Raw genomic sequence first — 25,742 nt, forward strand, 5'->3', positions numbered from 1 at the left:
AAAAAGGAGACCTGTCTCATCAACAGCATGGGACAAGGTGAAGCATCGAGACCGGTCCTCGATGCTTGCTCCATATCGTGCCCGTAGATTCGCCGTTCACTGGCTTTCTCTTTCATGCTTCTTCCTTTCGATGTCCCCACGACAACTGGTTTTTGTCTGTTGCGGGACTGTCGCTTCGTTCTTTCTTCAATCATGTTTTCGATCAGCCGCTTTATGTTTCCTCTTCTCAGCTTCTTCGGTCTCTTTGCACTTCACACTCTTATTTTGGCTTGTCATCCATGCTTGAAATGGTCAATGCTGTTTTGGACATCTGCGCTCCGCACTGTGTCGCGCCGTGAGAAAAATCTGTCTGCTACTGTAGGAAGAGTGAATGCGAATGCTGTGATGCTACTGAATGCAAATGTGTCTTAGTCTGTTAGAAAGATAGCGGGTTCTAGAGGATACCACATGCAGTCAAGATGTCCCAAGCACTGCCGGACATCTCGAGTTTGACCGGGCCGCCTCTCCTCTTAACCTTGATCGAGTGGCGGAAGACACCGTCGACAGGATTTCCAGCATCTTCAGCGATGGCATCGGCCTTGTCCATGTACCACTTCAAATACTGACCCTCCACCTCCCAGCGACCGGCCGACACCTCGACGTCGATGGAAAGAAGCTGTTGTAGCGCGGCTGTTTGAAGTGCCGATTCTCTCGAAGAGGACGCTCTAGAAAGCTCAGTGGAGTCAGCCAGCACCGTGGAAGCGGATGAGGACGAGACGTCATCGGTGCTCGACGCCCGGCTAGTCCTCAAGCTCGAGGTAGAGGAAGCGAGCGAGTCGGCTGAGCGTAGCTTCTTTTCCTGCTTGCGGGCCCACCGCTGCGAGGCATTGCCCATCTTGTCGCGCCTATTTCCTCGATCGCCGCTGGCAGCTGCAGCCACATCGTCGGCACCATAATGGAGGAAGGGGAGGTAGATCTCTGTGGCCAGACCGGCGTGCTCCAACTCAGCGCTGGTGATATCAACAGCAAATTTGAACTCGGACGATTTGATGTCAAAGTCGATGCTTGCGGGAGTGCCGACTGTTGCCACGGGGTAGGGTCTGCAGAAAGCGGCAGCAGCGCGTGACCCGTTGAGCAGATCAGGCGCATTATAGTTGCCGTCGCCTGGTATGAGCTCTGGTAGGTTGATGCTGGATCGGGAACTGAGGCCAGAGGAAAGAGGCGTGAGACCGGTGAGAGGCTTCAAGCGCGCACTTGTCGACGACGAGGACGAGCTGGAGGTGCTTGGCGTGCGACGGCGTGGAGCATCAGTAGAGTCCTCGGCTTCAGCTGCCTTGACGTCGTCCTGAGACCAGATGCTGAGATCCTCGCCATTCCAGTCGTCGCCCCATTGGTGGCTGTTATCGGGACAGTAGGTCCAGACAGTGTAGCTGAGGAGGTTGCTGCCATCACATCCGTTGAGCGAAGCATCGAGGGCCAAGGTCTGTGCTGAATAGTCTCCGATGCCGCGTCCTCTGCTGTCACCGAAGTACGACTTTTTCTTGTCGAGGTCGTATGGGATACCGATTTCACCGATCAGAGTCGGGTACTTGCCAAAGCCGTCGAGGCAATCCTGTCGAAGGTAGCCGAGCTGGTCGCGGATGCATTGCCGGATGGCTTTATTGCCCATGCGGATGGCGAAGAGGACGCCAGGATACTTTCCGCGAAGCAGGCCTACGGCATCTGCATTGAACCAGTTCCAATGCTTGGTGATGAGTGTGAGACCGTCGTAGAAGTGGCCAGAGAGACATGCGCGTTGCTTGAGGTCGTTCTGTGAAAGAGACTTGGGTGGCGGCTCAAAGACGGGCGGCTGGATAAACATGATGGCTTCCTTGTGAGTCGATCGTATGAGCTGTGCGTATTTGCGGTAGTGAGGAAGCCAATAGTCTTCGGCAAACTCGGCTGGCCTGCTCCCTGCGGGGCCTTCAAAGAGGCGGAAGTAGGCGTCATTGAGAACTTCGCCCGTCGCCGGATCCCAAACACCATGAGCCGCCCAGAGACATTGACCGAGGGGCCAAGCGTCATCACGTTTCCATCCCCACTTGGAACCGCCGTGAAGACGATCCTCGTCGTCCGTGAGCCAAGCGAGAGCGCCTTTGGGATCAACTGTGACCGAGCCATTACGTTTTGGACCCATGGCGCCAAACACCCAGTTCTCGAGTGTTTGGGCTTGACCAGCTCCGAGACGGAAACTCTGTATGGGGGTAGGGACGGGACCCTTTTTGAGACGCCAGGAATCGGGAATGGTGGAGATGCTCTCGAGACTGATGTAAGTCTGATTCGGTTCGTTGATGCTGTCCCAGCCAATGACACACTGCTCGACAAGATCACCGGCATCGACAATCTTTTGGAGTAGCTGTTTGCAAGCATTCAGGTAATGGGACTGGAGCCAGTCTTGGATGTTGCGACCATCGATGATGCACCGTGGAGCAAAGTGGTTGCCGGCGAAGAAGAGGACAGAGAGGGTCGCAGCAGCCAAGCGGGTATAATTTGTGGCCCAGAGCATATCAGGAAAGTCGGCGGGATCGGGGTCGTTGGCATTGGGCCATTCTGCTTGAATGAAAGCGGCCTGTGTGGAAGTAAAGTTGCGAGGGTTCATGCCGCACGCAATGAGCGTCCAGTAAGGTGCGCCCGAGCCTCCTGTGAAGCGAGAGAAGAGGTCCTGGTGCGGATCCATAAAGACCCGGAAACCGTACTGCTTTACCTTGCGGAGCACTTGCACAGTGTAATCGAGGAATGCGGTGTCGTATTGGCCGGGACCCTCGTGTTCGATAGCTTCCCAAGTGAAGACATAGCGAAGACAGTTGAAGCCCCACGAGCGAAGACGCGCGAGGTGGACATCTGCAGAGCCATCTTGAAGATTGAGCGGTTGACCTACGAAGGATTCTCCACCGGATTCGGCGGATTCCCAAAAGCCTTTGAGCTTCTGCGAGGGCTGACCGATGGGGGATTTGTTCTGACCGGAGAGGTTGACGCCGCGGAGAAGCAGAGCACGGCCCTGAATGTCGCGGAAAAAGGCGTCGGAAGCATGCATGTAATAGTCGGGAACGGGTTCGCCCGTGACAGGCGAGTGAGTCTGCGGGTTGGACATGTCAATGACGGGCACTGGCTTGGCAACGGACGGGGACGGATGCAAAAGTGTGTGGTGAGGCGACGGTTGCTGCACCGCGGCGGAGGGTTATGTGCGCTACACAGCCATGCGCCAATACCGGTGTCAACTGCACAATGATGGTGCCGAATGTCGTGAAGGGGAGAGGATGAAAACGATGATGGTGGTGGTGATTTTTTGTGAAAGCCAAAGACGGTGAGTGGAGTGGGACAAGTGCGGTCTGTGCATCCCAAAAATGTGACTTCTCGATTACTCGATTACATGGAGTTGGCCGACGTTTGCTCGAGTGAACTTGACTTAGCCAATGCTATGCTGCAGGTGACTGACGCGGGGTGCAGGCATGGTGCAGCGTTGAGAGTGGCACTGTTCAAGATCACGTGATAATGTTAGGTCGAAAAGCTTCGCTCGCGACGCGTGTTTTTGTTGCTCGACTGTCGAAAAGTGTTGCATTTGGGCTGGCGGCTGCTCCGATAGACTCGTGGTTCAACGATACTGTTGGCGATTCTGTGTGCGATTCTGTGTGCTGCTCATCCATCCGCAGTCGAGATTCACGATCACAATTATCACTACCACCATCTCTATCTTAAATTGCCGTCATCCTATTCACTACAACAATCTCAACCGCTGCAGATACGTCTGTCTGGACACGGCTCTTTGGCCACGCCGCCATCCATCTTGCTCCTCACATCCACCGTCGCTCCTCTCATTCACACGGTCTCGGTCTCTAAACGTTCGCCAGCATGGCGACCACAAACACGCGTCGCTCGACGCTCGCCGCCATCGATGCGAACCAGAACAACGGTCACATTCCGTCCGCACTTCCCGTGCCAACATCCGCCGTCAAGTCTGTAAAAACCCTCTCCAGCGGTTCCTTCCAGCCTCGCGCCTCTATGATTCCACAGCAATCCAATCCGGTTCGCCAGGCCAGCGCCACCACCACCAACGCAAGAGATGCCCAGCAAACCACCCAACATTCGGGTCCCGTCCACTCGGCTTCTCAGAGCGGACGCCGTGGTGACTCGGGCATGTACGCCGGAAGACAGAGCGTCGCTTCCGGTGGTCGCCAGAGCGTTGCAGTGACTGCAACTCCCAACTCGAGAAGGTCCATTGTCGGCCGTCTCTCCATCGCGCCCGGAAACATTGGCAACACTGCTGGCTCAGGTGTAAGGGAAACCAGGCCTATCAAGGACAAGCAGTACAAGACGCGCATGGGTCTCACCGTCAAAGAGCACCTCGAACGTACCGGCTTCACCATGGCCGGCTGGGATGCCAACAAGGGCGTCCACGAGCCTACCCAATCCGCCTTTGTCGGCATGTTTAAGCACATCTACGCCAGCTGCATCGACACCAACTTTGTCATGGGCGCAGATGGCAAAAAGTTCGAAGACGAGGTGCTCACCTTGATGAAGGAGATCAAATACCCTGCCGCCGACGAGCTCAGCAAGACAAAACTCACAGCGGCCGGAAGTCAGAGCCATTGGCCCTACTGTCTCGCCATGCTCGAGTGGATGGTCAACCTTGGCAATCAGGCAGAGACCATCGGGACCGGGCCTAGATCACGCCCTGACGAAATTGAGGACCTCCAGTCGCTCTTTTTCCCCTATCTCTGGGACTGTTACGACCGCTTCTGGCAGAACGAAGACACCTACCCCGAGGAGCATGCCAAGCTCGGTGTTCGCTTCGAGGACAAGAACGCTGCGATAGCGCTCGAGCTCAAGGAGTTGCAGGAAGAGCATCGCAAACTCGAAGCAGAGCTCGCCGACTACGTCAACAACGACTCTCCGCTCAAGATTGAGCGCAGCGAAAACGACATGCTCACCAAGGACATCTCCAAGTTTCACAAGTACTACGACGAGGTGCTTGTGCCCAAGCTTGACAAGACCAAGAAAGCCATCGAGAGGCTCATCAAGGAGATTGCTCTTGCCGAAAAGGAGATCGACGACAAGAACAAGCGCCGGGTCGACTTGCAAGAGCAGGTCAACGCTCAGGAGATGTCGGCGGAAGAGTACGAGAGGATGTTGGCCGAGAGAAACCGTCTGACCAGGCGTCTCGAAGTGCTAGGAGAGCAGAACAAGAAAGCCGCTGGCGATGGATGGTCTCTCGAGATTGCCATTGCCAAGAAGCAAGCCGACACGGAAGACCGAATCTCGAAATTCAACCCATTGGCGCGTTCCATCTCGCTACTGCCATTCAAGCTGGTCTCTGGGAGCGTGATCGAGGAGCTCGAATTGACGCCTTCGAACCCATCCTCGATGCTGCAATCGGGTGTAGACATCAAGGGATCCTTCCGTCGACAAATCGAATCATTGCGATCGCAGGAGGCCGACAAGTATCGGCATGCGTCCAAGAAGCGACTCACGATGCAGGAAGAGTACGAGAAGCTGCAAGAGGCTCTATCCGAGCAAGAGACTCAGCTGGCCTCTGACCGGGAACGATGCGAAGCGCTTTCGCGGCAAGCGACCGAGTACGAGAAGAGCTGCAAAACGGTGCAGGAGCGATACAAGGCCGACGAGGGCAAGCTGGAGAGGTCGACCTACGAGACCGAAGCGTCAGGCAGTGTACATCTGCAACAAGCCGAATCAAGACTGACAAGTCTGCAACTCACTGCCGAACACAAGGAAGACGAGTGGAACCAGCAACGATCGCGAATGGACGAAGACATGCTCAACTTTGTGGTGCTTCTAAGCAAGATGAAGGGCGACGTGACCGGGCAATTGCGCGAAATTCAAGCTGCTGTTGCTCTCAAGAGCCGCGACGACTAAACAAGATGTTGCTCGCCTTGCACGACTCTTTGCGTCACCCCTGCATCCTCCTCATATCTAGACCCTGTATTGTTTGTACCAACCGTCACTGTACTTGTGCCCTCCTGACCAATCTCTGTCATTATTAGTGCTCTTTGTTGCTCTTTCTATACCAATGCCTTTGTCAACCGCGTCCGAAGCGTGATCTCGTATAGACCAGACCAGAAGCACCGAAGATGACCCGCGTTGGGAGTGGTGAGGCAGCCAAAGTGGGCGCGGAATCTGTTGGTCTGAATTCCGACAGGAGTGGGAGTGTGTCTATTTTGGCCTGGATGGCCTGTGCTCGGCATCCGCACTGCCACGGCTGTCGGAATAATGTGACAATTGCAGACAGTGTGTTGTGACACGCGAGGCTTCGACATCAACACTTTACCTTCCATCCTCCTCTCCATCCTCATTCTCATCCTCATTCATCGCGCACAACAATGTCGGCTCCAGGGATCGGAAACCTGAGCACGCTCATCAAAAGGTAAGTCGTCCGAACAATGTCTAGCACTGCCATGCGTCAGCGATTTGGCTCACTCACTGTTTCCATCAATCTATTCAACAGGCTGGAAGCAGCGACTTCTCGCCTCGAAGACATTGCTCTCCATCAGTCGTCGGGGTCCTCCGTCTCCTCGTCGCAAAGGGAGCTTCCATCCGCTGCGTCCGCACCGACAGCTGGATCCGTTCCGCCTCCACCGCCTCCTCCGCCCGCTGCCGCCGAGCCGCCCAAGGATGACCCGCCGGCGGTCAAGGCATACGACCAAGAGGTGGGAGAGGCTCTGGACGAGTTCAAGCAGCTCAGCGCCAAAATCGGGGGCGTGGTTCAGGAGCAGGCGGCTGCCGTCTCCAAGACCTTCCAGGCGCAGCGTGACCTCATCTTGCTCGCTGCGTCCAGTCAGAAGCCAGCTGGAGGTGCTAGCTCGCCTGCGTTCGCCGAGTTGCTCAAGCCGCTCCAGGCTGCACTCACCCAGGTGATCGAGACGCGCGACAAGAATCGTGGCGACAAGCAACACTTCAACCATCTCAGCACCGTCAGCGAAGGTATCCCCGCCGTGGGATGGGTGGCTGTCGAGCCAAAGCCAGGTCCTTATGTTGGAGAAATGAAGGACAGCGCTCAGTTCTACGCCAACCGTGTCATCAAAGATTTCAAGGACACGGACAAGACTCACGTAGAGTGGACGCGCTCCTTCATCAAGCTTTTGGAAGTGCTCAAGACCTACGTGCTCAAGACCCACACCACTGGACTGGCTTGGAATCCCAAGGGAGGTGACGCTGCCTCATTCAAGGTATCGTCCACCGCGGCGCCCTCGGCAGTTTCGGGAGGTGCGCCTCCACCGCCGCCACCTCCGCCTCCTGCTGCGGATGTGTCGGCTGGAGTTGCAGCGGGAGGTGCAGCCGCTGGCGGTATGGATGCGGTGTTCGGGCAACTGAATCAGGGCGAAAACATCACCAGGGGCCTCAAAAAGGTCGACGCGAGCCAGATGACGCACAAGAATCCAGAACTGCGAGGATCAGGCGCGCCGCCACCGAGCAGCAAAGCCGCGCCACCCAAGCTTGCCGCCAAACCGGCGCAGCTGAAAGCAAAGAAACCACCCAAGACGCAGCTGGACGGCAACAAGTGGGCTGTGGAGTACCACGAGGACAACCGCTCGATTGTGATTGATCAAACCGAGCTGAACCAGACGGTCAACATCTTCAACTGCAAGAACAGCATCATTCAGATCAAGGGCAAGATCAACGCGGTGCAGATGACCAACTGCACCAAATGCTCGATCCTCGTCGATACGCTCGTCTCGTCGTTGGAGGTAACGGGCTCGCCGTCGTTCGCAGTGCAAATCACAGGACGTGCTCCCACCATCCTGCTGGATTCGTGCGACAGCGGGCAGATCTACCTCTCGAACAAGTCGTTGGACTCGGAGATCATCGCAGCCAAGTGCAGCGCCATCAACGTCAGCTTGCCCGTGGCTGGTGGCGAGGAGGGTGAGTACCAAGAGTATGCATTGCCCGAACAGCTCAAGCACACCGTCGACAACCTCGACCCGAAAGCAAAGAGTCGCATCAAGACCGAGGTGGTCGCTCACACGGGTTAAGCACGATGCGTTCGATGCGCTCATCAACCTCAATGTCAGGATGCTAGAGATATCAGGAATGCATGGTGACCGTATCGCGGCCTGTCTGAGCGTGAGGTGACCTTGTGTGTGTGTGTCTGCGTGTGTGTGTGCACTAATGAGACCTGCAAGTGGGATTTGGCACCACCACCGACGGCGCTCTCGTGCAGATGCCCGATTATGCGAGTTTGTGCTCGGTTATTCAAATCAACGCACAACCGGATTTCGGGTGGGCCGCCACGCCAACTCCATTTCTCATGCCTCGCTCGAGCCTTCCATCGTCCATCTTTCCTCCATCATCCCTTCCGCAACTCAGCCTGTTCACACCGAAGCATTCAGCTCATCTGGAATCATGACGGCTCGGCCATCTGGCGCGGGGCTGCTCTCGCTTCCGCCAGAGATCATCGACAGCATTGCCAGTTATGCCGCCATGTCGGATACCTCGTTCGCCTCTTCTTCCACCTCTGCACCGTGCAGCTTCCTCTACGATTCGTCGCTTCGAGAGTCCAAGCTTGTCACGCCACCCACCGATCTTCACGCACTCCAGCTCGTCTGTACACGTCTTCACTCGCTTCTCAGTCTCCAGGCGAACCCACGACTCTACGCGAGAGTGTTTTGCACCAAGTTCGACACAGCTGCGATAGGGCGTCGCTTTGGCAAGTCTGCACTCACCTCCCACAATCTGGCCAACGAGCTTCGTAGGCGATGCATCTTGCTCAAGCGTATGCGACGCTGCGTCGCTACCGCCGCTCTCCGCCCGCATGAAGGCGCCGCACTGCTTCAAGATGACGAGTCGATCACCGAGATGTTGTGGCTGGCATATCTCATGATGCTCGAGAACGACGGGCTGAATTACGAACAGCTTTGCTGGGCGCAGCTGCACAGCTTCCTTGCGCTCCATCATGCTACCGAGATGCTCGACAGTGCCGTTTCGGCAGGCTACCCCTCCGATGCGGTTCACAAGGCGCTTGCGCTGCACTTGGTCTACCTACTGACCGATCCGGAGCAGCTAGCATTCGAGCCAAGAGGGGAAGCCGTCGAGCGGTTGTTTGTGCTGCGTCCCTTCGTATTCGCCGCACACAAATTCGACGCCTTTCTGGCTCCATGGACGCTTCGCAATCTGCCCATTACGAAACAAACGCACACACCCACTTCAGGCGACGATGGTCAGCAGTCAAACGATGACTCACAACCAGCACAAGGTGGCGGACCGACACTAGCGACGAACCCGTTCCTAGCCGACCTCGCACCGCGCGATCGTTCCTGCCTCGTCGAGCACGTCGGTGGAAAGCTTCGCATCGCGGCACCCATCCTCGCCCAAGGTGCATGCTTTTCTTTCTTCATGAAAGTCGAAAAGGATCCGGCTGTGCTCGGCATGGCCGCGCTTTCCGATCCCGACGATCCCACATCCGAAACCACCATCCGTCAACCCACCGCCACCCGTCCACCGCTCTCGCTCACTTCCTCAGACCACGACAAGGACGTCACGCGCCTGCTCTCGTGCCTCGATCCAAGACAGTCCCCCGGTCTACCGCCGTTGTTCTTCAAAGGCATGTTCGAGGGGATCTGGGAAGGCAGGTTCAGCTTCTTTGATTTCGATTCGTACCGCGAGATGCTCGCAGGTCGAATGCGAAGTTTGTATGAAGGTCCCTTTGGAGAGCAACCGCAGATCTGGAAGATCAAGGAAAAGATTGTCAAGCTCGGACCGGGAGAGCTGGAGGGTGGGAAGGGAAGCATCCTGGCTGCGGGATATACGACCAATGAGCCGCATTCAGATTCTCCAGCAGCAGCTGCTGCAGCCGCTGCGGCCGCTGCATCATCGGCGGCAGACGCAAAGGGAAAGTCGAAAGCGTTACCACAAGATTGGGATCGATACCCCACTTTCCCGGACGAGGACGGCAGGGAGAGGTACGAGATCCTCCTCTCCGGTACGGGTCATTCTGCATGGGGGCGGTTCGTGGTCCGTGGCAGGGTGAGGAGTTGGGATGGTATGCTGATCATGACCAAAGAGTACCGACCCGATGGTAGGGGCAAGTGGCTGTACAGAGGCTACAGCGTGGCAGGCGGCAAACTGGTGGGTAGGTGGAGGGACACGTTTACGCCTGACAACATGTACGGCTACGAAGGGTGTTTTCTGTTTCAACGGCGAGGTGGAGCGTGAGTTTTTTGAGAAGGCAGCGCGCGCCCCAGGACTTGTCTTAAGCTTCGTCATGCAATCAGTCATCAGGAGTGTTGTCTTGCCATCCCCTCCACAGAAGCGTGATTGGTTCATTCGATCAAGTGCAGGCGTGATTCGCATGATCCCGTCTCGATTGAAGACGCAACAATGAAAAGCTCACATCTTCGAAAACTCAAGAAACACGACATCCTCCTCAACAGCAACAGTGGCAGCGGACCAGCAAATACGACACACACGACAGGCGGGATTCGAAATGTTTGGGAAATGCTGGCCTCGAGTGGTGGGGCCTGAATTTTTTGTGGTGTGTGTGTGTATGTTGATGTAGGATGTGATCACAGGGGTAAGCTGAGTATCTAGCAAGAGCGACGACCTAACCCTGCAAAGGGACAGAACGTGCCCGAGGAAAGCCATGCCTTGCCTGTGACTACGTTCGATGTGATCTGATGATACATTTGAGGTTGTGTGAAAGTGTTGCGAGAAGAAACGAGAAGAAAAAATCCAGTCGGCGAGAGAAGTTTAGTCGAAGAGACCGAAGCCCATGTCGTCGTCGGACTCCTCCTTCTCCTCCTCCTTCTTCTCCTCCTTCTTCTCCTCGGCGGCACCACCGGCAGCGGCGGCACCACCAGCAGCAGGGGCGGCGGCGATGGCAGCTCCTCCACCACCAACGTTGGTGAGAAGCTCCTTGACGTCCTTACCCTCGAGAGCCTTGGCCATGAGGGTGGCCCAGATGGGCTCGACGGCGACACCGGCGGCGGTGGTCAGCTGGACGATCTTCTCGGACTGTTTTGTGGAGAGCGGAAGAGGGGGGGAGGATAGGGTCAGTATGATGTTGTACAGAGGGGTGGGTTGGTGCAGTGAGAATCGTGTTGCCGAGTGGAAGGTGGACGGTAGGCAGGGTGACAATGGGAAGCGAGCAGCAGATGTCGGAGACAGGCGAACGGGCGAGCAGAATGAACAGCAAAGTAAGATCCAGTCGGGCAGAAATCACGTTCGATGATCGTCCCGGGTCGGTGGTCGGACATGCGAATGAAGTCGCCTGATCCGCATGCATCTTGGACCAACACTACACGCAGCGTCCAAGGCGCTGTTGGAGCCTTGAGCGCTAATCGTCCAACTGAATGGCACGCCGGTGAGCAGGGTGCAGATCCAACAGTCGCAATGCGGGCTGCATGACAGTGAATCTTCCAAAGATGAGATGGCGATTCCGGCGATGTATAAACCCTCACGTTATCGTGGAAGAAGGTGTCGCTGAAGTCTGCGGGCTGCTAGGGCTGTGTGTGGTCGATTCGGTGTTGAGGTGTCGAGAAAGCCTTTGCATTCTAAACCTGGCCTGTCCAGGGAATAGCGACAACGAAGGACTTGCAATCGTCACGACAATTGCAATCAACCGAGGTGCCATGTTGCAGCCTTCCTTGCCTCCCAACCCTGCACGAAGTGTGCAATCAAGCCTTTGTCCACTATCAACCCTCGTCGTCTCTGACCCTGTAATTCTGCCATTGCATTCGAGTATGTCGGATCATGTCGATGTTGCTACGGTTGCTGGTGTGTTCTGCTGCTCGAATGTGCTGTGCCTGCCATGACTGCCTCTGCTGCTGCTGGTTGTCGAATGGAGATGCTGATCTTCCTTCATCCCGTATTTTGCTTTGCGAATTGCGAACACTGCCTGCCAATCGTTTCCACCTCTCACTTGCAACGTCGATCTCTCTTCATCCCTTCTTCTCTGTCGATGATGCTGGTAGTGATACGTACGGTGATCTCGAGACCCTCGTCAGCGAGGATGAGCGAAGCGTAAGTGGCGGCAAGATCGCTGTTGTGCATCGTATGTAGGAATGTCAGGAAATGTCAGTGACTGCTGCTGTTGTCGTTGGATGCTGATTTCGTTGAGGTGAGACTTACGAGGAAGCCATTTTGAATGTGCTGTGTGGTGATTGAGATATCGAGAGTGATGTCTTGATAGGTGGAGAAGGAGGAGGTCCAGGGCTGATCGCGAACTCGAATGTTGGCTCGCCCGGCTTGGGTGCTGCAATGGACGACTGACTGCGAATCTGCCATCTACGAGGCTGCAGCAGCTCGAGCACTCAGCTGGAGATGCGATATCGCATTCCGAAGAACGCCGTCTGCTGCCGCCCATTTCCTCAGGCCAGCAAAAGCGACACGTGACTAGAAAAATCGCGGCCGAGCTTTATTATCGTTGATTTAAAATGATCGGGCTCTGTTCAAGGAACCGATGGTCTTGCAATTCTGTTTTTCCGTGGTTGTGAATATGCCTGCGATCGAACAGCCTCATCCTCAATAGCTTGGGAATGTGAGATCAGCTATGTCGACAATTCTGCCAAATATCAAAGCGGGGAAGTCAAGACGAGGTCGCGTCGGTTTAACCGGCAAAGAAGCCGAAGCGAATCGAGAATGGATCGTGACGAGAGCATTGCCGTTGCATTTGCATTGCTCGACACCATCTAGACCCTCCTTCGCTGGACATTTCGACTCGGCAGCAGCAGCATCTTTCGCGATGTCGTCGTCGTCGTCGTCGTCAAAATTGACACCAGCCTCGTCGCTCTCACGCGACCAAGCAATCGCTGCAGCCGAGCATCCCCAGCACAACCCGTCCGTGCCTCCACCCCCACCCACCCACTCTCCCTCCTACATCCTCGCCGCCACCTTCGCCTCCGCCGGCCTCGGCAATGCCATCTCCGCAGCATGCACCAACCCCGCCGACATCGTCAAAGTGCGTCAGCAGCTGCTGGTCGACAAGACGCGAGCCAACTTCATCGGGATCACCTCGGACATGATCCGCAAGGAAGGACTCAGATCGCTCTGGAATGGGGTGACCGCTTCGTGTTTGAGGGAGCTGACGTACAGTACGGTGAGGTTTGGACTGTACGAGACGTTCAAGGATGCGTATGCCAAGGCGTTGGGGGTGAAGGATACGAGTTTTGCGTTGAAGGCGTTGAGTGGGATTTCGAGCGGTGCGATTGGAAGTGCGTTTGCGTGCCCGACGGATCTGGTCAAAGGTAAAGTACCTGGCAAACAGCGTTGGAGATGACTTTGGCGCGGTACACTGAAGATCACCTTGATTCCTTTCTTGTTGCCGAGACAGTACGAATGCAAGCAGTCAGACCAACCGGTCAACCCCCCTACAGCAACACCTTCGTCGCCTTCGCCCACGTCTACCGCGAAGGCTCCCCCGGCCTCCTCGGCGGCATCCGTAGCCTCTACCGCGGTGTAGGTCCCACCATCATCCGTGCCGCCGTACTCACAAGCTCCCAAATCGCCTCCTACGACCAAGTCAAAACCCTCCTGAAACACAACAAGTGGCTGGAGGAAGGTTTCCCCCTCCACTTTTCCGCATCCATGGTCGCTGGATTCGTATGCTCCGTAACCAGCGCTCCGTTCGACGTGGTCAAGGTGAGGTTGATGCAGGACAAAACGAGACAGTTCAAGAATGCATTTGATTGTCTCGGCAAGTTGATCGCTAACGAAGGCCCGCTGGCACTGTACAAGGGGTAAGTGTCAGAAGCAAAAAGCATCGAGTTTCCTCTTCCACTCGTGCTGACACACCATCTTACCTTTCTGCGTGCAGTTTCGGAATGTGTTGGGCTCGTCTAGGCTCCCACACCGTAATCTCCCTAATCGTAAGTGACCCCCCACCTCCCATGTCCTCCCAACTCGCCACGATAGCCTTTTTCTAACCCCCCACCTTTCTCTCTGCCCAGCTCTTCGAACGCTTCCGTACACTCTTCGGCGTCAAACCCCTCTAAAGACCCCCCCACACATCGACTCACACAACATCCATAGAACACGCTGAGTTTGGGCATAGAAGCAATTGTTCATGGGTTTTGACAAAGCAACAACAGAATGTGTGTGGGGAAAATGCAGCCGGCAGGAAAGAGCAAGGCTGGCAAACAAAAGAGTGTGAGAGTACCAGCACAGGAGGGACCCGAGCGGCAGAAGAGCGAGGAGATAAAGATAGTACAGCATGGGAAAACAAAGAAAGAGAGAGTGGGGAGAAGGACGTTTAGAAGCGTCGACCGTTGCTCGCTGGTACGGCACCTGGACCGCGTGCTTGCTGCGTTGGTGGTGCGTACCCCTGTTGCGGCATGGGCATGGTTTGACCTGCTGGGGGAGGGCCTCGATAGCCCTGAGGCGGGGGTGGGCCTCTCTGCTGCGGTGGTGGCTGCTGCTGCTGCTGGTACATCTGCGGGTTGGGTCCGCCGCCGGGCGCTCCTCGCAAGGGAGCGTTGCTTTGGTTGGGACCTCTGTAGCTGGCATTGATGCCTCCCTGGGGATGTGGCACGGGCATACCCATCTTGCTCGGAGGACCGGCGTTGGGACCGCGAACAGCACCTACCGCTGGTCGACTCGAAGGCACTGCTTTGGAAGCGGGTGCGCTCGGTCTTGGCTCGCTACCCTGTGCAGCCTTGATGATCTCGTCGTCGAGCACATTGAGCGCAGCGCAGAGCACGATCCATTCCACCATGTCCTCGTTGCCCTCGCCGAGCGTCTGCCAGACGGCCTTCTCCTCTGGCGTCTTTCCTGCGATGGTGACGCGCGTTCCGCCGCCTCCGCCGCTGCCTGCTGCAGCGTTCTTCTGGATCTTGCCAAACTCGATCCGCTTTGGTGGGATGAGATGGCCGGCGTAGGTGAAGTAGAACATGGACCACCACGTTGCATTTGGGTTGGGTTTTGAGATCTGGAAGAGAGGCTGCTCATGACCGGGTGCGTCCGGATTTGGGAGGGTGAGCTTGTAGACGGGGGCGTGGATGCCCGTGTTGGTGATGGACCATTTCAGGTTTCGCGAGGCCTCGCAGCGCACCGTCTTGTCTCCATGCCCACTCGAGTGGCCTCCATCCGACGAGGCACCACCGCCCCTAGAGCCGGGAGGAGGCACCATCTTGGCGACACAGAGGTCGCCTTGTGGGGAAGGAGTGAGTAGGTACGTCTCCTTGTTAAAGTTGGTGTGGATGTACGAGTAGAGGGTGTGGTGTGGCTGGCCGTAAGGTGTGACAATGAGGGTAGGAAGATGGTTGGGAATGGGAGCATGGTTGGGCGATGTGTAGATGGAGTAGACTGCCGACATGATGGGCAACGGATTGTCGGCAGCGTTCCGGTATTGATGCTCGTACTATATATGTGATGATGAGATCAAAACTTCCTATATGTGGATGTGTTATTCGGAACGTCCGGCGCAGTGTGGTTGAGCGCCAACGATGACGAGCAAGACAAGGCTTAGGATGGCGTCGATGTTGACGGATGTGCCGTGAATCGCTTTCAGACCGGCGAGCTAATCGGATGTGACCTTGTTGAAGGACGAGCGAGGATTGAGATCGGATGTGTGCTGCAGCCTTTCTCGGATCGAGGTGGCCGGAGATGCCGCAAGCCGATTCGTTGCTACGTGCGACAAGATGAAGGGGGGCGAGCGGGCAGTGGTGTCCCCTGTGATAGCAAGATTGGAGGGGATTCCGACGAACTGGAAGGGCGGTTTGCTGCACTTGAACAACGATGAAGAGAAGACTGGGGTCGATGATGTTGAGGAGCGAAGCAGATCGGCGGTGGTTGGATGGACGCAGCAGCAAACACACGATAGGGAGAGGAGAGAGGGAGGACGCAGCGTCTCCTTTTTGGATTCCGGTTGAAAATGGCAGTGCGTAGATGTGGGTGCGAGTGACGAGGACGGTTCAATGTTTGGACTCTTGCTTGATGCGGACAGGTCTGGACCAACACCGCATCCACGCAGTCAGTCGCACCTTGGCAGCCTGCGCAGCTTGGACAGAAATATCATTTGCAGCTCCTCTGTCTGTCTGCACTCGAAAACGGCAATTCTAATTTCCACCCACAAAATACTGACGCGCCGTCTGGTGCGGGTGGTTGTCGAAAAGCGAAAATAGAGGGGAAAAGAGAGGGGCGCAAGGACAGGGGGGGACGAGCCGCTAATTGACCAGGCGGAACGGCGCAGAAGCCAGCCACGATTCTGCTTGCTCTCTCGGCTGGAGAGGCAAGCGATGATCTGCGACGTGCTTTTTCGCTTGGCTCTCTGCTTGGCTGTGGTGCCGGAGCTGTGTTCTCTGCTGGTGTGCCTTTGTGCAGTTTGCCTTGAAATTTCATTCTCCGACGTGCTGGCAACCTTCCGGCTGGTTCATGCCCTTTGAGATCGCTCGTGTTGACACAACAGGGGCGCCGACGCTCACCGTACGGAACCTTGAGATTGGCATGCAGCCACTCGGATCGGCCGTTTACGACCTCATGGAGCAGCGGCAACCTGTGCCGTCTTGTCAAGATCTGCGAGTTGACAGAAGCAACTTGACACCCCACACTGTCCGCCGCACCTTGTGCCGAGCTTTCTTCTCTGCTTGCGACCGGCATGATGTTTGCTGAGTCAGTAAGCCCGGCTGAACGCGCAGAGCTCTATCGCTAATTCATGCTGCCAGAAGCGTTGATCAATTTTGCAAAGTCTGTTCGCTGCCTGCTGTCTACTCGCAAAATAGGCGACTGAATGCAGTGCTCGAGCGGAACGCACTCGAAGGGTATTTTACCGTCATTTTCCTGGCCCCCCTTCTTGTTACCTTTTTTCTTCCGCAGGTAAGGCTGAGCATGCAAACTATGACCCAAAAAGTCGGAGACTCTCATATCACTTGGCAAAAAAAAAGCTTCTGGATTGGGTCAGTCTTTGCTTCCGGTTGACACTGTCGTGGACGATTCTTTGGCCTCCTCGTGCTCCTTTGACTCCTTTTCTCCTCCCTCGTATTCCAGATCATCGCCGAATCCAAGCTTGCTCAAATCCTTCCACGTCTCTTCTGGCTCGTTGTCGCTCTGCAAATGGTACATCTCGATAAAGCCGCGCAACGTCAGATTGCCATCCTTGTCGGTATCGAGGAACTCGCGGATCTCGTCCTTTGACTCTTGAGGTAAGGCAGATCCGTTCGTCACCGTCGAGAAGGCGTCCAGATCTGCTTCGGTCAACACGTCAGAGCTGTCCGGACGAGGTATTGAAGTGCTCGACTTGCTGCCGAACGCCTGGACTTCTGGATTGCTCTTTTTGTACGGTGTCGAGAAGCGGGCAAAGATACGGATGAGAGCGGACTCGAACTGTCGGAACGGAGGTAGACTGAAGTGTCAGCAAGAGGCTCGGATGTCTACTTTTGAGCAAGATGCTTGCAGCTCACCTTGGGCGTAAGGTCGCCTTCGTCGTCCAGCAATGGTGCCTGCACGCTCTTGGGCAGCGAGGCTGCTGCCTGATCAGTGCTTGTGCTCATTATCGCTGTCCTCTTGGCGCTACCGTGTCGTTGTTGTCCTTTGAGTGGTGCTCCTATCCTATGAGACGTGGACAAGCCGGTTGAGTGCATCACCATGTTTGACAGCTCGTCAATCCGCGCAGCACTTTCTCCACCTTTCCGATTTCCGAGCTTTCCCAAAACTTTTCTGGCTGCAAAGTCAAAATCAACGGAAAAAAACAATTCTTCTCGCCCTGATTGCCCACAAAAGACAGTGCTCACTGCTATACCGTGTCTGCCTTCACATTCACCATCCTCCTGCCTGCCTCGTACACAACATGGCGAAAGCCGCACCAGCTACGAACCAACGCTCGGGATCGCAGGCCAAGCGTAAGAAGGCCAGCTCCAGCGCCAAAGCATCTTCATCCACCCCAAAACAGGAACGCAAAACTGTCGACCCTACCAAGCTAGCATGGTCTACCGTCCATTTGCCCTCCGAAGCGCAGTCTGGAGGTGCGGGTGTTACCGAGTCCGACTTCTTCGACTCACTAAACTGGGATGATGACGACTTTATGGGATTGCAAGAGATTGACGATGTCGACGTGCTGCAAGAGACCCGAGATGACGGTTCGCGCACCATCACCTTTCGCGCTTCTGAGCGCAAACTGAAGAGCAAGCAGCAACAACCCGCGGTAGCACCTTCAGCCAAGAAAGAGACGGAAAGTGCAGCTGCAACGAAGTCAAAGCCGAAGAAGCAGTCCAAGAAGGGGCCTATCGAAGAAGTCGCTTCTGATGTCGAGCCGGACAGCGCGATAGACGCGATTGAATCCGCAGATGTCACGGCCGCCACTCAAGACGACCTTGAGGCGGATTCAGATGCATGCGAGACAGCGGTAGATGTGACGCTACCAGCTCCAGGAGATGCTGTCGACTCCGACATCGACTTTGACGACGATCATCTAGCCGAAGCTTTCCGCAACGCCCACCAGCTCGATCTGCAGGATGACCAAGACGACCAAGCTGAATTCGATGACAAACTCCTTCCTTCGTGGTCACACCTGCCACTCCATTCAGATCTCAAACGCGCCTTGCTCCACAAAGGATTCAACCAGCCGACCGAGATCCAGAACCGATCCATTCCTTTCGCTCTTGGTCTGGAACAAGCAGCAGCCTCCTCCGACGACTCGGAGGACGACAATATTGCTGCCGCCTCCACCGCTGCAGGAAATCCTCGCAGGAAGCGCGACGTCGTCGGTGTCTCGCAAACCGGTAGCGGTAAGACTCTCGCCTACGGTCTGCCCATCCTCAATTACCTCTTTGAGAACGCAGAAAACGCCATCGCTTCATCCTCCCGCCGCACCGCGGCCGACGACGTTCCACCGCCTCTCGGCGCGCTCATCCTCTGTCCCACTCGCGAACTTGCGCTGCAAGTCTCCTCGCATCTCACAGACCTCGTTCGAGCCAGCTGCATCGTCGACGACTCCACAGAGATCACGCACAAGAAGCTTCTCCGACGTCCCCAGATCGCCGTCGTCTGCGGTGGAATGTCGGAACAAAAGCAACGACGACTCCTCGACGGCCGTTCGAGACAGGGCGATCGCAACTCTGGCGTCGACATCATCGTCGCCACCCCGGGTCGTCTTTGGGAGATGACAAGACTGGACGATCGTCTGGCAGCAAGGATCAAGCAGACTCGTTTCTTGGTGTTGGACGAAGCGGATAGGATGGTCGAGGTCGGGCATTTCGCAGAGATGGAGCACATTCTGAACCTTGTCAACAGGTCGGAAGCGAGACGTCCGTCGGAAGGGAAAGATGGCCAGCAGCAGGGAAGCGGATCGGACGAAGATGACGAGGCGGAGATCGAAACGCATGGTGTCAAACCAAGCTCGAGCATGCAGACCTTCATCTTTTCCGCAACGCTCAGCAAGGCTTTGCAGGTCAACCTCAAGAGGCGTAAAAAGCTCAAGCAGTTCACCAAGAAGCGTCATCTGAAGCGCCAGGACAACGCAACTACGTTGGACGAGCTGATGGACCGGGTTGATTTCCGAGACGCTGCGCCGGCGGTGATCGACCTGACCCCCGGTCAAGGGTTGCCCGAGGGACTGATGGAGACCAAGATCGAGTGTGTCGGCAAGGACAAGGATCTGTACCTGTACTACTTTTTGCTGCGGTACCCTGGTCGAACGCTCGTCTTTGTCAACTCGATCGACGGCATCCGTCGCCTGACACCGCTGCTCGCCCAACTCAACGTAGTCTGCTATCCGATCCACAGTCAGCTCCAACAGAAGCAACGTCTCAAGAACCTCGATCGATTCCGCGCGTTCAACCGTACCGCCAAGACGAACAACTGCGTGCTGCTGGCGACCGACGTAGCTGCGCGTGGACTCGACATCCCCAGCGTCGAACACGTCGTCCACTACCAACTTCCACGATCCGCCGATACTTACGTGCATCGATCGGGACGTACCGCACGTGCCGGCAGCACCGGCGTCGCACTGGCCCTGATCGAACCCAAGGAGAAGCAGCTTTGGTCCAAACTGTGTCGTGCCATGTCGCGCAAGACGGACATCGCCACCTTCCCCATCAGCTTCTCCACCCTCTCGCTCCTCCGGGATCGCGTCGAACTGGCACTCGCCATCGACAAACAGACCCACTCGGCCAACAAACAGCAGCACGACGACAACTGGCTCGCCAAGCTAGCCGAGGAAGCGGATCTCGCCCTGTCCGACGACGACGATGTGGATCCTGATGCACCTAAGAGTCGGCGAGGAGGGAGGAAGGTGGAGGAGGCGAAGCTGAACGAGATGAAGTCGAGGTTGTCGACGATGCTGGCGAGACCGATTACGATGAAGGGGTTGTCGCACAGGTACTTGACCGCGGGTGGGTTGCAGGGGAGTGCGTGGGTGGACGATATGGTGAGGAGCCAAAACCACGGTGAGATTCTGGGGGTGGAGAACACGGATGCCAGGACAGAGTTGCAGTCGAGACAGCAGGCAGAGCAGCCGAGTAGAAAGAAGCAAAAGACGGAAAAGGGCGCCAAAGCTGCAAAGGTTGCGGCCGTCAGTGCGGATACCGCAAAGACGGTCGCTGCAACAGCAGCAGCATCGGCGGCAGCAGAGACGATGTCGAACAAGACCAAGAAGAACAAGAAGAAACAGCACCAGCGTCAAAAGATCAAGCCGTACCAGAAGAAGGAGTAGTCATTGCAGCGAACTGTTTCCTTTCCACGTCAGCCTGTTCACTTTGTTTAGCAATGGTCAACGATCGCCACTCTTTTTCTTTAGCTTTTGCAAGACGCTCGTGACAGTAGATGCCATGTGTCGAGTGATGGGCGTATCTCTGCGATTCATGCATTCTTCTCACGGTGTGTCGCCACGAAACGTCCGCGCGGTTTGGATGCTGGCGAGTTGAGCAGGGTGAAGTGAGACAAGCTAAAAAAATCTCGGCACACAAATTGATGCGTATTTTTGCGACGAGCGCGAGGCGTATCGCGGAATCGCGCCTACGTTTGCTCGCTTGTTGGCGCACACCACCTGAGTCATGCATGCGCCCGCGCGGGGCCGCGCACTACTGCAGCCCTGTCTGTGTTGAGATTACGAGTTTTGTGGCGCTCTGGCTGATAAGCCACCTCCGAACCAAAAAAACGCCCTCTCTCCGTCCGGACGGGCCAAACATACACCTTTCCCTTTCCCTTTCCCTTCCAACAAGCCCATTTTTTCCCTCCATCACCAACCACCACATCCGCGTTTTTCGCGAAACCATGTCGACATCTTCAGCATCACCTCAATCTCCATCATCGTCAACACCAATGAACGGTCGACAGAGAACGCGCAATGCTCAAGCCCAAGCAGATCTGAGGGTGAGGAGGAAGAACTACATCAAGACGTTGGAGGAGACGGTATCGCGCTTGGAGGCGTGTGTCGTGCAGTTGAGGGAGAAGACCACATCGGGCGCGGGAGTTTGTCGTGACTGCGAGGGGTTGAGGGCGGAGAATGACAGATTGAGCGAGTTGCTCGGTGCTGCTGGGTTGATGGAGGTGCGGGGTGGAGAGGCAGCGGAGGCGGGGTGTGCGAGTGTCCTATCAAGTTCGAAGAATAGAGGAGCGAGAGAAAGGCCGATTGAGGTCGAAGCGGAACAAGTAGGGTGGAGCAACACTTCGTCGATCACGACCAAGAAGAGGAAATTGTCCAAGATGTATGCGTTTGCGCAGCAGGTCGATTCGCAGCTGGGAGGCTCTTCGCAGGTTCCTACGGATGTGGAGCTATCGCAACAGCAACATGGTTCGAACAACCAAGCGACGTACATCGACAATGTGCCCAGTCTTCGAGCGTGGGAGCTGGGTGCCACTACCTCCAACACCAACACCCCTTCCTCATCGCGCGATTCGGACCAGCGTTCGCCTCAAACGCCGAGGTCGAATCCTCCCTCTACGATCAATCTCAACAATAAGGTCGAGCTCATCGACACCACCCCAATTCAGCTTTCCGCGGCAGCCACAGCGCACGACTGGCAAGTCTATCCACCATCATCCTCGACCGGCGTCGCACCAAATGCGATGCTCGTACCGTCTACCTTTGGCGAGCATCAATCGAACCCACTCCAAGCAGACCTCACAACATGGCTCGTCAACCAACACCTCCATCCACCGATCCTACAGTATCAACCAGACTGGACAGCTTGTTCCTCGGCGAGTATCCGTTTTTGCACCAGATCCCCTCCTCCTCGTCGTCGTCCGTTCACCGCGCCGCGTCCCAAAGATTCGAGATGTGTTGGAACCGGCAATCCTAGTTTAACAAAATTCTTCTCTCACCCCCCCGTTTTTTTTGGCGATAACAGATGTCACATGCTTGGTCGCATGTTGTCGAGTAACGGTGAGTGGTCAGCGCAGAGGAGATGTGGGTTGACATTTGTGGTGTAGTGTACATGTAATGGGGGTTTTTGGTCATGGGGATGCAATTTGAAACTGGTTGAAATGCAAGATGTGTGTTTAGGCTCCGTATCGAGCACCACGGTGGAAAGCGGCAGGGAGCTTCTTCGCCAGCTCAAAGTAGGGTCTCTCGACCACGACCAGGTGTGCCGCCGTCTTATCCGCGTCCTCGACCGCCAGCTGGGCGACCAGCAACAGCGGCTGGTACTTTGCCGTCGTCCTCACCACCCACGCCGGACCGCCGCCGGCAGCAGCAGCAGTGGCGACGTCGGCGTCGTCGTGCATCTCGATATCCCCCTGAGCGTCTTGCGTCTCAACGGAGACGGCGCGGGCGGTGCACATCCACGTGGCGCCGTACAGCACGAGCGTGTAGCGCGAGAGGTCGGCGCTCGAGGCGTCGCCGCACCAGAGCGCCGAGATGGAAAAGTCGCGGAGCGAAGAGAGGCGCAGCTGGAGGGTGTGCTTGAGCGAGGTGAGGGAGGAGATGAGGGCGGTGCGGGAGTCGGTGGCCGAGGTAGGGGTGGCGGTGGTGGGGGCAGCGGATCGAGCTTGTTGGTTGGCCCGTTTGCGTTGGCTTCGGCTGAGGCCGCCTTCGTTGTGTGCAGCAGGGACCGTTGGTACCGCATCCGTGATGAGCTCTTTCCCACTCTCCACATCCCAGAACTCGACCTTGTTGTCCGCAAACACCAACGTCAGCATGCTGCTCAACCTCGCCGACGTCGAAGGGTGGAACACCACCCCCGAAGGCAGGCTCGCCGGCGACGGCAGCGTGCGTCCGTACGTCAACGAATCCAACGAGAAGATGTGGTGCTGCAGATCGGACGACATGGTGGAGAGCCACGCTCCGTCGTGCGAGATCTCGGCGTGTTGGATGATCGTCGTCGTGGTCCTCTCGACTCGATCCGACGGTTGCGGCTGTGCGGCGTGGGTGCCGTTGGCGTGGCCATTGAGATCGCCGTTGACTTTGCGGCCAGCGATCTGCCTCTGGTCGTTGGCGGTGGACGCGGCTTTTCGGTGGTGGCCGAAGCTGCGCAGAAGCTTGCAGGTGTCGCCGTTGGGGTTGGAGGGCAACTCGATGATGTGCACGTAAGCGCCGGTGAGGGAGCATACGACCAGTCTCGTCGAATCGGGCGAAAACTTCAACGCGCTCGCCGAGGGAGCGATCCTCTCCTGACCACCAAACACCCTACCGAAGCTCTTGATCTTCTTGGGCTCGATCTCGACGGGCTCCCCATCAGGTCGACGTCGCTGTTTGAGTTCGAACAGCTTGGTCTCGTACAGGTCCGAGAGCGCGAGGTAACGGCCGTCGTTGCTGATGGCGACGCAGACGAGGTTCGAGTCGACCTTGACTTCCATCTCGAGCAGCTTTGCCCAGCTAGGAGCCTTCTGCTGCAGCGACTCGCCGGCCTGAGATGCTTGTGCGACCGAGAGCAGCTCGGACTGGCTTCCGAGGTCCCAGATGCCGATAGACTGTTCGCGACGCAGAACGATCCAGCCCTTGCTAGGGCAGAGGGCCGCGACGGATCCGCCTCCCAGCAATCCACTGCGCGAGGCGGTGGGCACGAAGGGCACGCGGCGCTGCGTGGTGTCGGCGAAGGTGGTGAGAGGGTTGGAAGAGATGGGGTTGATGGAAGCATGTTCCTGCTCGACCTGTTTGAGAGTCGGCTGCTTTGACTTGGCTGCAGCAGAAGGGATGGAAGCGATGGTCGAAGACTTCTGCGCTCTTACGATGGCCGAAGGCGGCGCTGCTGGTGTGAGGACAAGGTTGAAATCGACACCGCCGCTGAGGAGGACAGGAAGACGACTGGGCTTGACGCTGCCATCGGTGTTGTTGACAATGGCTTGAGCGGCATCCAAGGGAGAGTACGGCGGATCGAGAGCCAGAGCCCTAATATCGTGAGCGTGCAATCGCCTGGACGCGATCTGAATCCATCGGCCGCGACCGTTGGAAGTGTCAATCTTGGTGTATTCGGCTACTTTCTGGTCCACGCCCGCACTGTAGATAGTTTTACCGTCGGGACCGACACAGAGCGCGAGAACATCGGAGGAGGCAGCATGCGCGCGGAAGGTGGCCTCGGGGATCGGGATGCGCGTACGCGCGTCGAAGAAAGTGACGCGACCGGTGGAATCACCAGTGACGATGGTGCCATCGGGCAGGGTGGCGACACTCCATACGATGGTAGACTCGGTGCGATTCTTTTGGACAGTGAGTTTGGTGGAGATGTTTCCAGTCGATGCATCCCAGACTACTGCGGTTGAGAGGGCAAGCCCACCTACAAGGAAAGACTCGCGCCACTGACTTGCATCGTCGACATCATCATCGTCGTCATCGTCATCGCTGTCGTCACTGCTGCTGCTGCTTTCGCTGTCGTCGTCGCTGTTGGAGGTCTTAGGCTGGGAAGATGGCTTGCTGGAGCGAATCGGTGGACCCCAGCAAAGGCTGATGACTTTGCCCTTTGCCTTGCCGAACCTAGGCACGATTTTGCGGTCTTGACCAGAGGTGCTGGCGAGATGCTCGAAGCGGTCGTTTTCGAGGTCGATGATCCTGACGGAGCCATCTTCGCAGCCGAGTGCAAGGTATCGGCCGGTGGCGCTAGGCGCCATACTCCACACTGCGCCGGCAAGGGAAGGCAGGGTCCTCGTCTCGCCGGGATAGTGCGGGTCAAGGTTGGACGCTGACTTGCTGCCAAAGAGCGAAGAGACGGTGCCTGGCTTTGATCTGCTGGATTCAGCATCTTGGTCAACGTCGACGTCCCTTCGAGCTCCGAGCTTGGCGAGGTGGAGCGGGATGAAATGCTCTGTTACGATAGAGCCACCAGAGATGCTGAATAGACGCAACTTGCGTGCCTGAGTTGAATCCTGGTTCGGCGGGTTGACAAAGCAGAGCTGCTCGATCTTGGAATTGATCTGACCGGGCAAGATGGTGTGGACAGCCCAGCCAGCTGCATCGGACTGGAAGGACCTGTCGTCGAATTCGGACTTCTGAGCTGCGCGAGGACCGACCCAGGTACAAAGCTCGATGTTGCCGTTCTGTCTGCCGATGGCGAGAAGGCCTCTTGCGGTGCCTGCGAAGGATGGCGATACTGCGATGGCTGTGACGGTGGAAGGCGACCAATTGACAAAGCGGACACGATGAATGGCGAGAGATGTCTGGTGAGCGTCAGCCAAGGCGCTCTGATGGTTTATTGACACCATTTCGGCAAGCGAATGAGACGAAGCAAGGTCCTTGGGAAGACTCTCTTGCTGTCACTGCTCGACTTGAGAGTATGGTCAAGATGTGATGGTATCGAAGCAAGGAACGTCGTCTGCTACAGAGCGCTGTCACAGGAGCGCCAACACAAAGTTAGTGGAGCAATTTTTCAAATTTCAGGGTTCGCAAGTCGGATCTTCCGAAAGCGAAGGAAAAA

At 56.5% G+C, this 25,742-nt stretch overlaps 11 protein-coding genes across 11 annotated transcripts; 6 read left to right on the forward strand and 5 right to left on the reverse strand.

The window, feature by feature from the left end:
* Positions 1 to 433: 433 nt before the first annotated feature.
* PHSY_003240 (glycoside hydrolase) lies at positions 434 to 3,052 on the reverse strand (the record flags this gene model as incomplete). The annotated part of the gene is made up of 1 exon (XM_012333861.1): positions 434 to 3,052. The coding sequence occupies one exon, from the start codon at positions 3,050 to 3,052 to the stop codon at positions 434 to 436; it is 2,619 nt and encodes an 872-aa protein (XP_012189251.1).
* Positions 3,053 to 3,867: 815 nt separating this feature from the next.
* Positions 3,868 to 5,889, forward strand: PHSY_003241 (spindle pole body protein; the record flags this gene model as incomplete). Its single annotated transcript, XM_012333862.1, has 1 exon — positions 3,868 to 5,889. The coding sequence occupies one exon, from the start codon at positions 3,868 to 3,870 to the stop codon at positions 5,887 to 5,889; it is 2,022 nt and encodes a 673-aa protein (XP_012189252.1).
* A 464-nt stretch (positions 5,890 to 6,353) lies between these two features.
* Positions 6,354 to 8,003, forward strand: PHSY_003242 (adenylate cyclase binding protein; the record flags this gene model as incomplete). The annotated part of the gene is made up of 2 exons (XM_012333863.1): positions 6,354 to 6,397; positions 6,479 to 8,003. 2 exons carry the CDS (start codon positions 6,354 to 6,356, stop codon positions 8,001 to 8,003), a joined length of 1,569 nt encoding a protein of 522 aa, XP_012189253.1.
* A 370-nt stretch (positions 8,004 to 8,373) lies between these two features.
* Positions 8,374 to 10,182, forward strand: PHSY_003243 (hypothetical protein; the record flags this gene model as incomplete). Its single annotated transcript, XM_012333864.1, has 1 exon — positions 8,374 to 10,182. The coding sequence occupies one exon, from the start codon at positions 8,374 to 8,376 to the stop codon at positions 10,180 to 10,182; it is 1,809 nt and encodes a 602-aa protein (XP_012189254.1).
* A 534-nt stretch (positions 10,183 to 10,716) lies between these two features.
* PHSY_003244 (hypothetical protein) lies at positions 10,717 to 12,252 on the reverse strand (the record flags this gene model as incomplete). Its single annotated transcript, XM_012333865.1, has 2 exons — positions 10,717 to 10,980; positions 12,097 to 12,252. 2 exons carry the CDS (start codon positions 12,250 to 12,252, stop codon positions 10,717 to 10,719), a joined length of 420 nt encoding a protein of 139 aa, XP_012189255.1.
* A 457-nt stretch (positions 12,253 to 12,709) lies between these two features.
* Positions 12,710 to 13,958, forward strand: PHSY_003245 (hypothetical protein; the record flags this gene model as incomplete). The annotated part of the gene is made up of 3 exons (XM_012333866.1): positions 12,710 to 13,211; positions 13,298 to 13,605; positions 13,914 to 13,958. 3 exons carry the CDS (start codon positions 12,710 to 12,712, stop codon positions 13,956 to 13,958), a joined length of 855 nt encoding a protein of 284 aa, XP_012189256.1.
* A 257-nt stretch (positions 13,959 to 14,215) lies between these two features.
* On the reverse strand, positions 14,216 to 16,409 carry PHSY_003246 (hypothetical protein; the record flags this gene model as incomplete). Its single annotated transcript, XM_012333867.1, has 2 exons — positions 14,216 to 15,322; positions 16,386 to 16,409. The coding sequence occupies 2 exons, from the start codon at positions 16,407 to 16,409 to the stop codon at positions 14,216 to 14,218; spliced, it is 1,131 nt and encodes a 376-aa protein (XP_012189257.1).
* A 448-nt stretch (positions 16,410 to 16,857) lies between these two features.
* PHSY_003247 (hypothetical protein) lies at positions 16,858 to 17,546 on the reverse strand (the record flags this gene model as incomplete). The annotated part of the gene is made up of 2 exons (XM_012333868.1): positions 16,858 to 17,283; positions 17,361 to 17,546. 2 exons carry the CDS (start codon positions 17,544 to 17,546, stop codon positions 16,858 to 16,860), a joined length of 612 nt encoding a protein of 203 aa, XP_012189258.1.
* Positions 17,547 to 17,746: 200 nt separating this feature from the next.
* On the forward strand, positions 17,747 to 20,608 carry PHSY_003248 (hypothetical protein; the record flags this gene model as incomplete). The annotated part of the gene is made up of 1 exon (XM_012333869.1): positions 17,747 to 20,608. The coding sequence occupies one exon, from the start codon at positions 17,747 to 17,749 to the stop codon at positions 20,606 to 20,608; it is 2,862 nt and encodes a 953-aa protein (XP_012189259.1).
* Positions 20,609 to 21,604: 996 nt separating this feature from the next.
* Positions 21,605 to 22,201, forward strand: PHSY_003249 (hypothetical protein; the record flags this gene model as incomplete). Its single annotated transcript, XM_012333870.1, has 1 exon — positions 21,605 to 22,201. One exon carries the CDS (start codon positions 21,605 to 21,607, stop codon positions 22,199 to 22,201), a length of 597 nt encoding a protein of 198 aa, XP_012189260.1.
* Positions 22,202 to 22,395: 194 nt separating this feature from the next.
* PHSY_003250 (hypothetical protein) lies at positions 22,396 to 25,530 on the reverse strand (the record flags this gene model as incomplete). Its single annotated transcript, XM_012333871.1, has 1 exon — positions 22,396 to 25,530. One exon carries the CDS (start codon positions 25,528 to 25,530, stop codon positions 22,396 to 22,398), a length of 3,135 nt encoding a protein of 1,044 aa, XP_012189261.1.
* Positions 25,531 to 25,742: the final 212 nt, after the last annotated feature.

This window comes from Pseudozyma hubeiensis (genome assembly GCF_000403515.1).
Source record: "Pseudozyma hubeiensis SY62 DNA, scaffold: PHS32, whole genome shotgun sequence".
Classification (NCBI taxonomy): Eukaryota; Fungi; Basidiomycota; class Ustilaginomycetes; order Ustilaginales; family Ustilaginaceae; genus Pseudozyma; species Pseudozyma hubeiensis.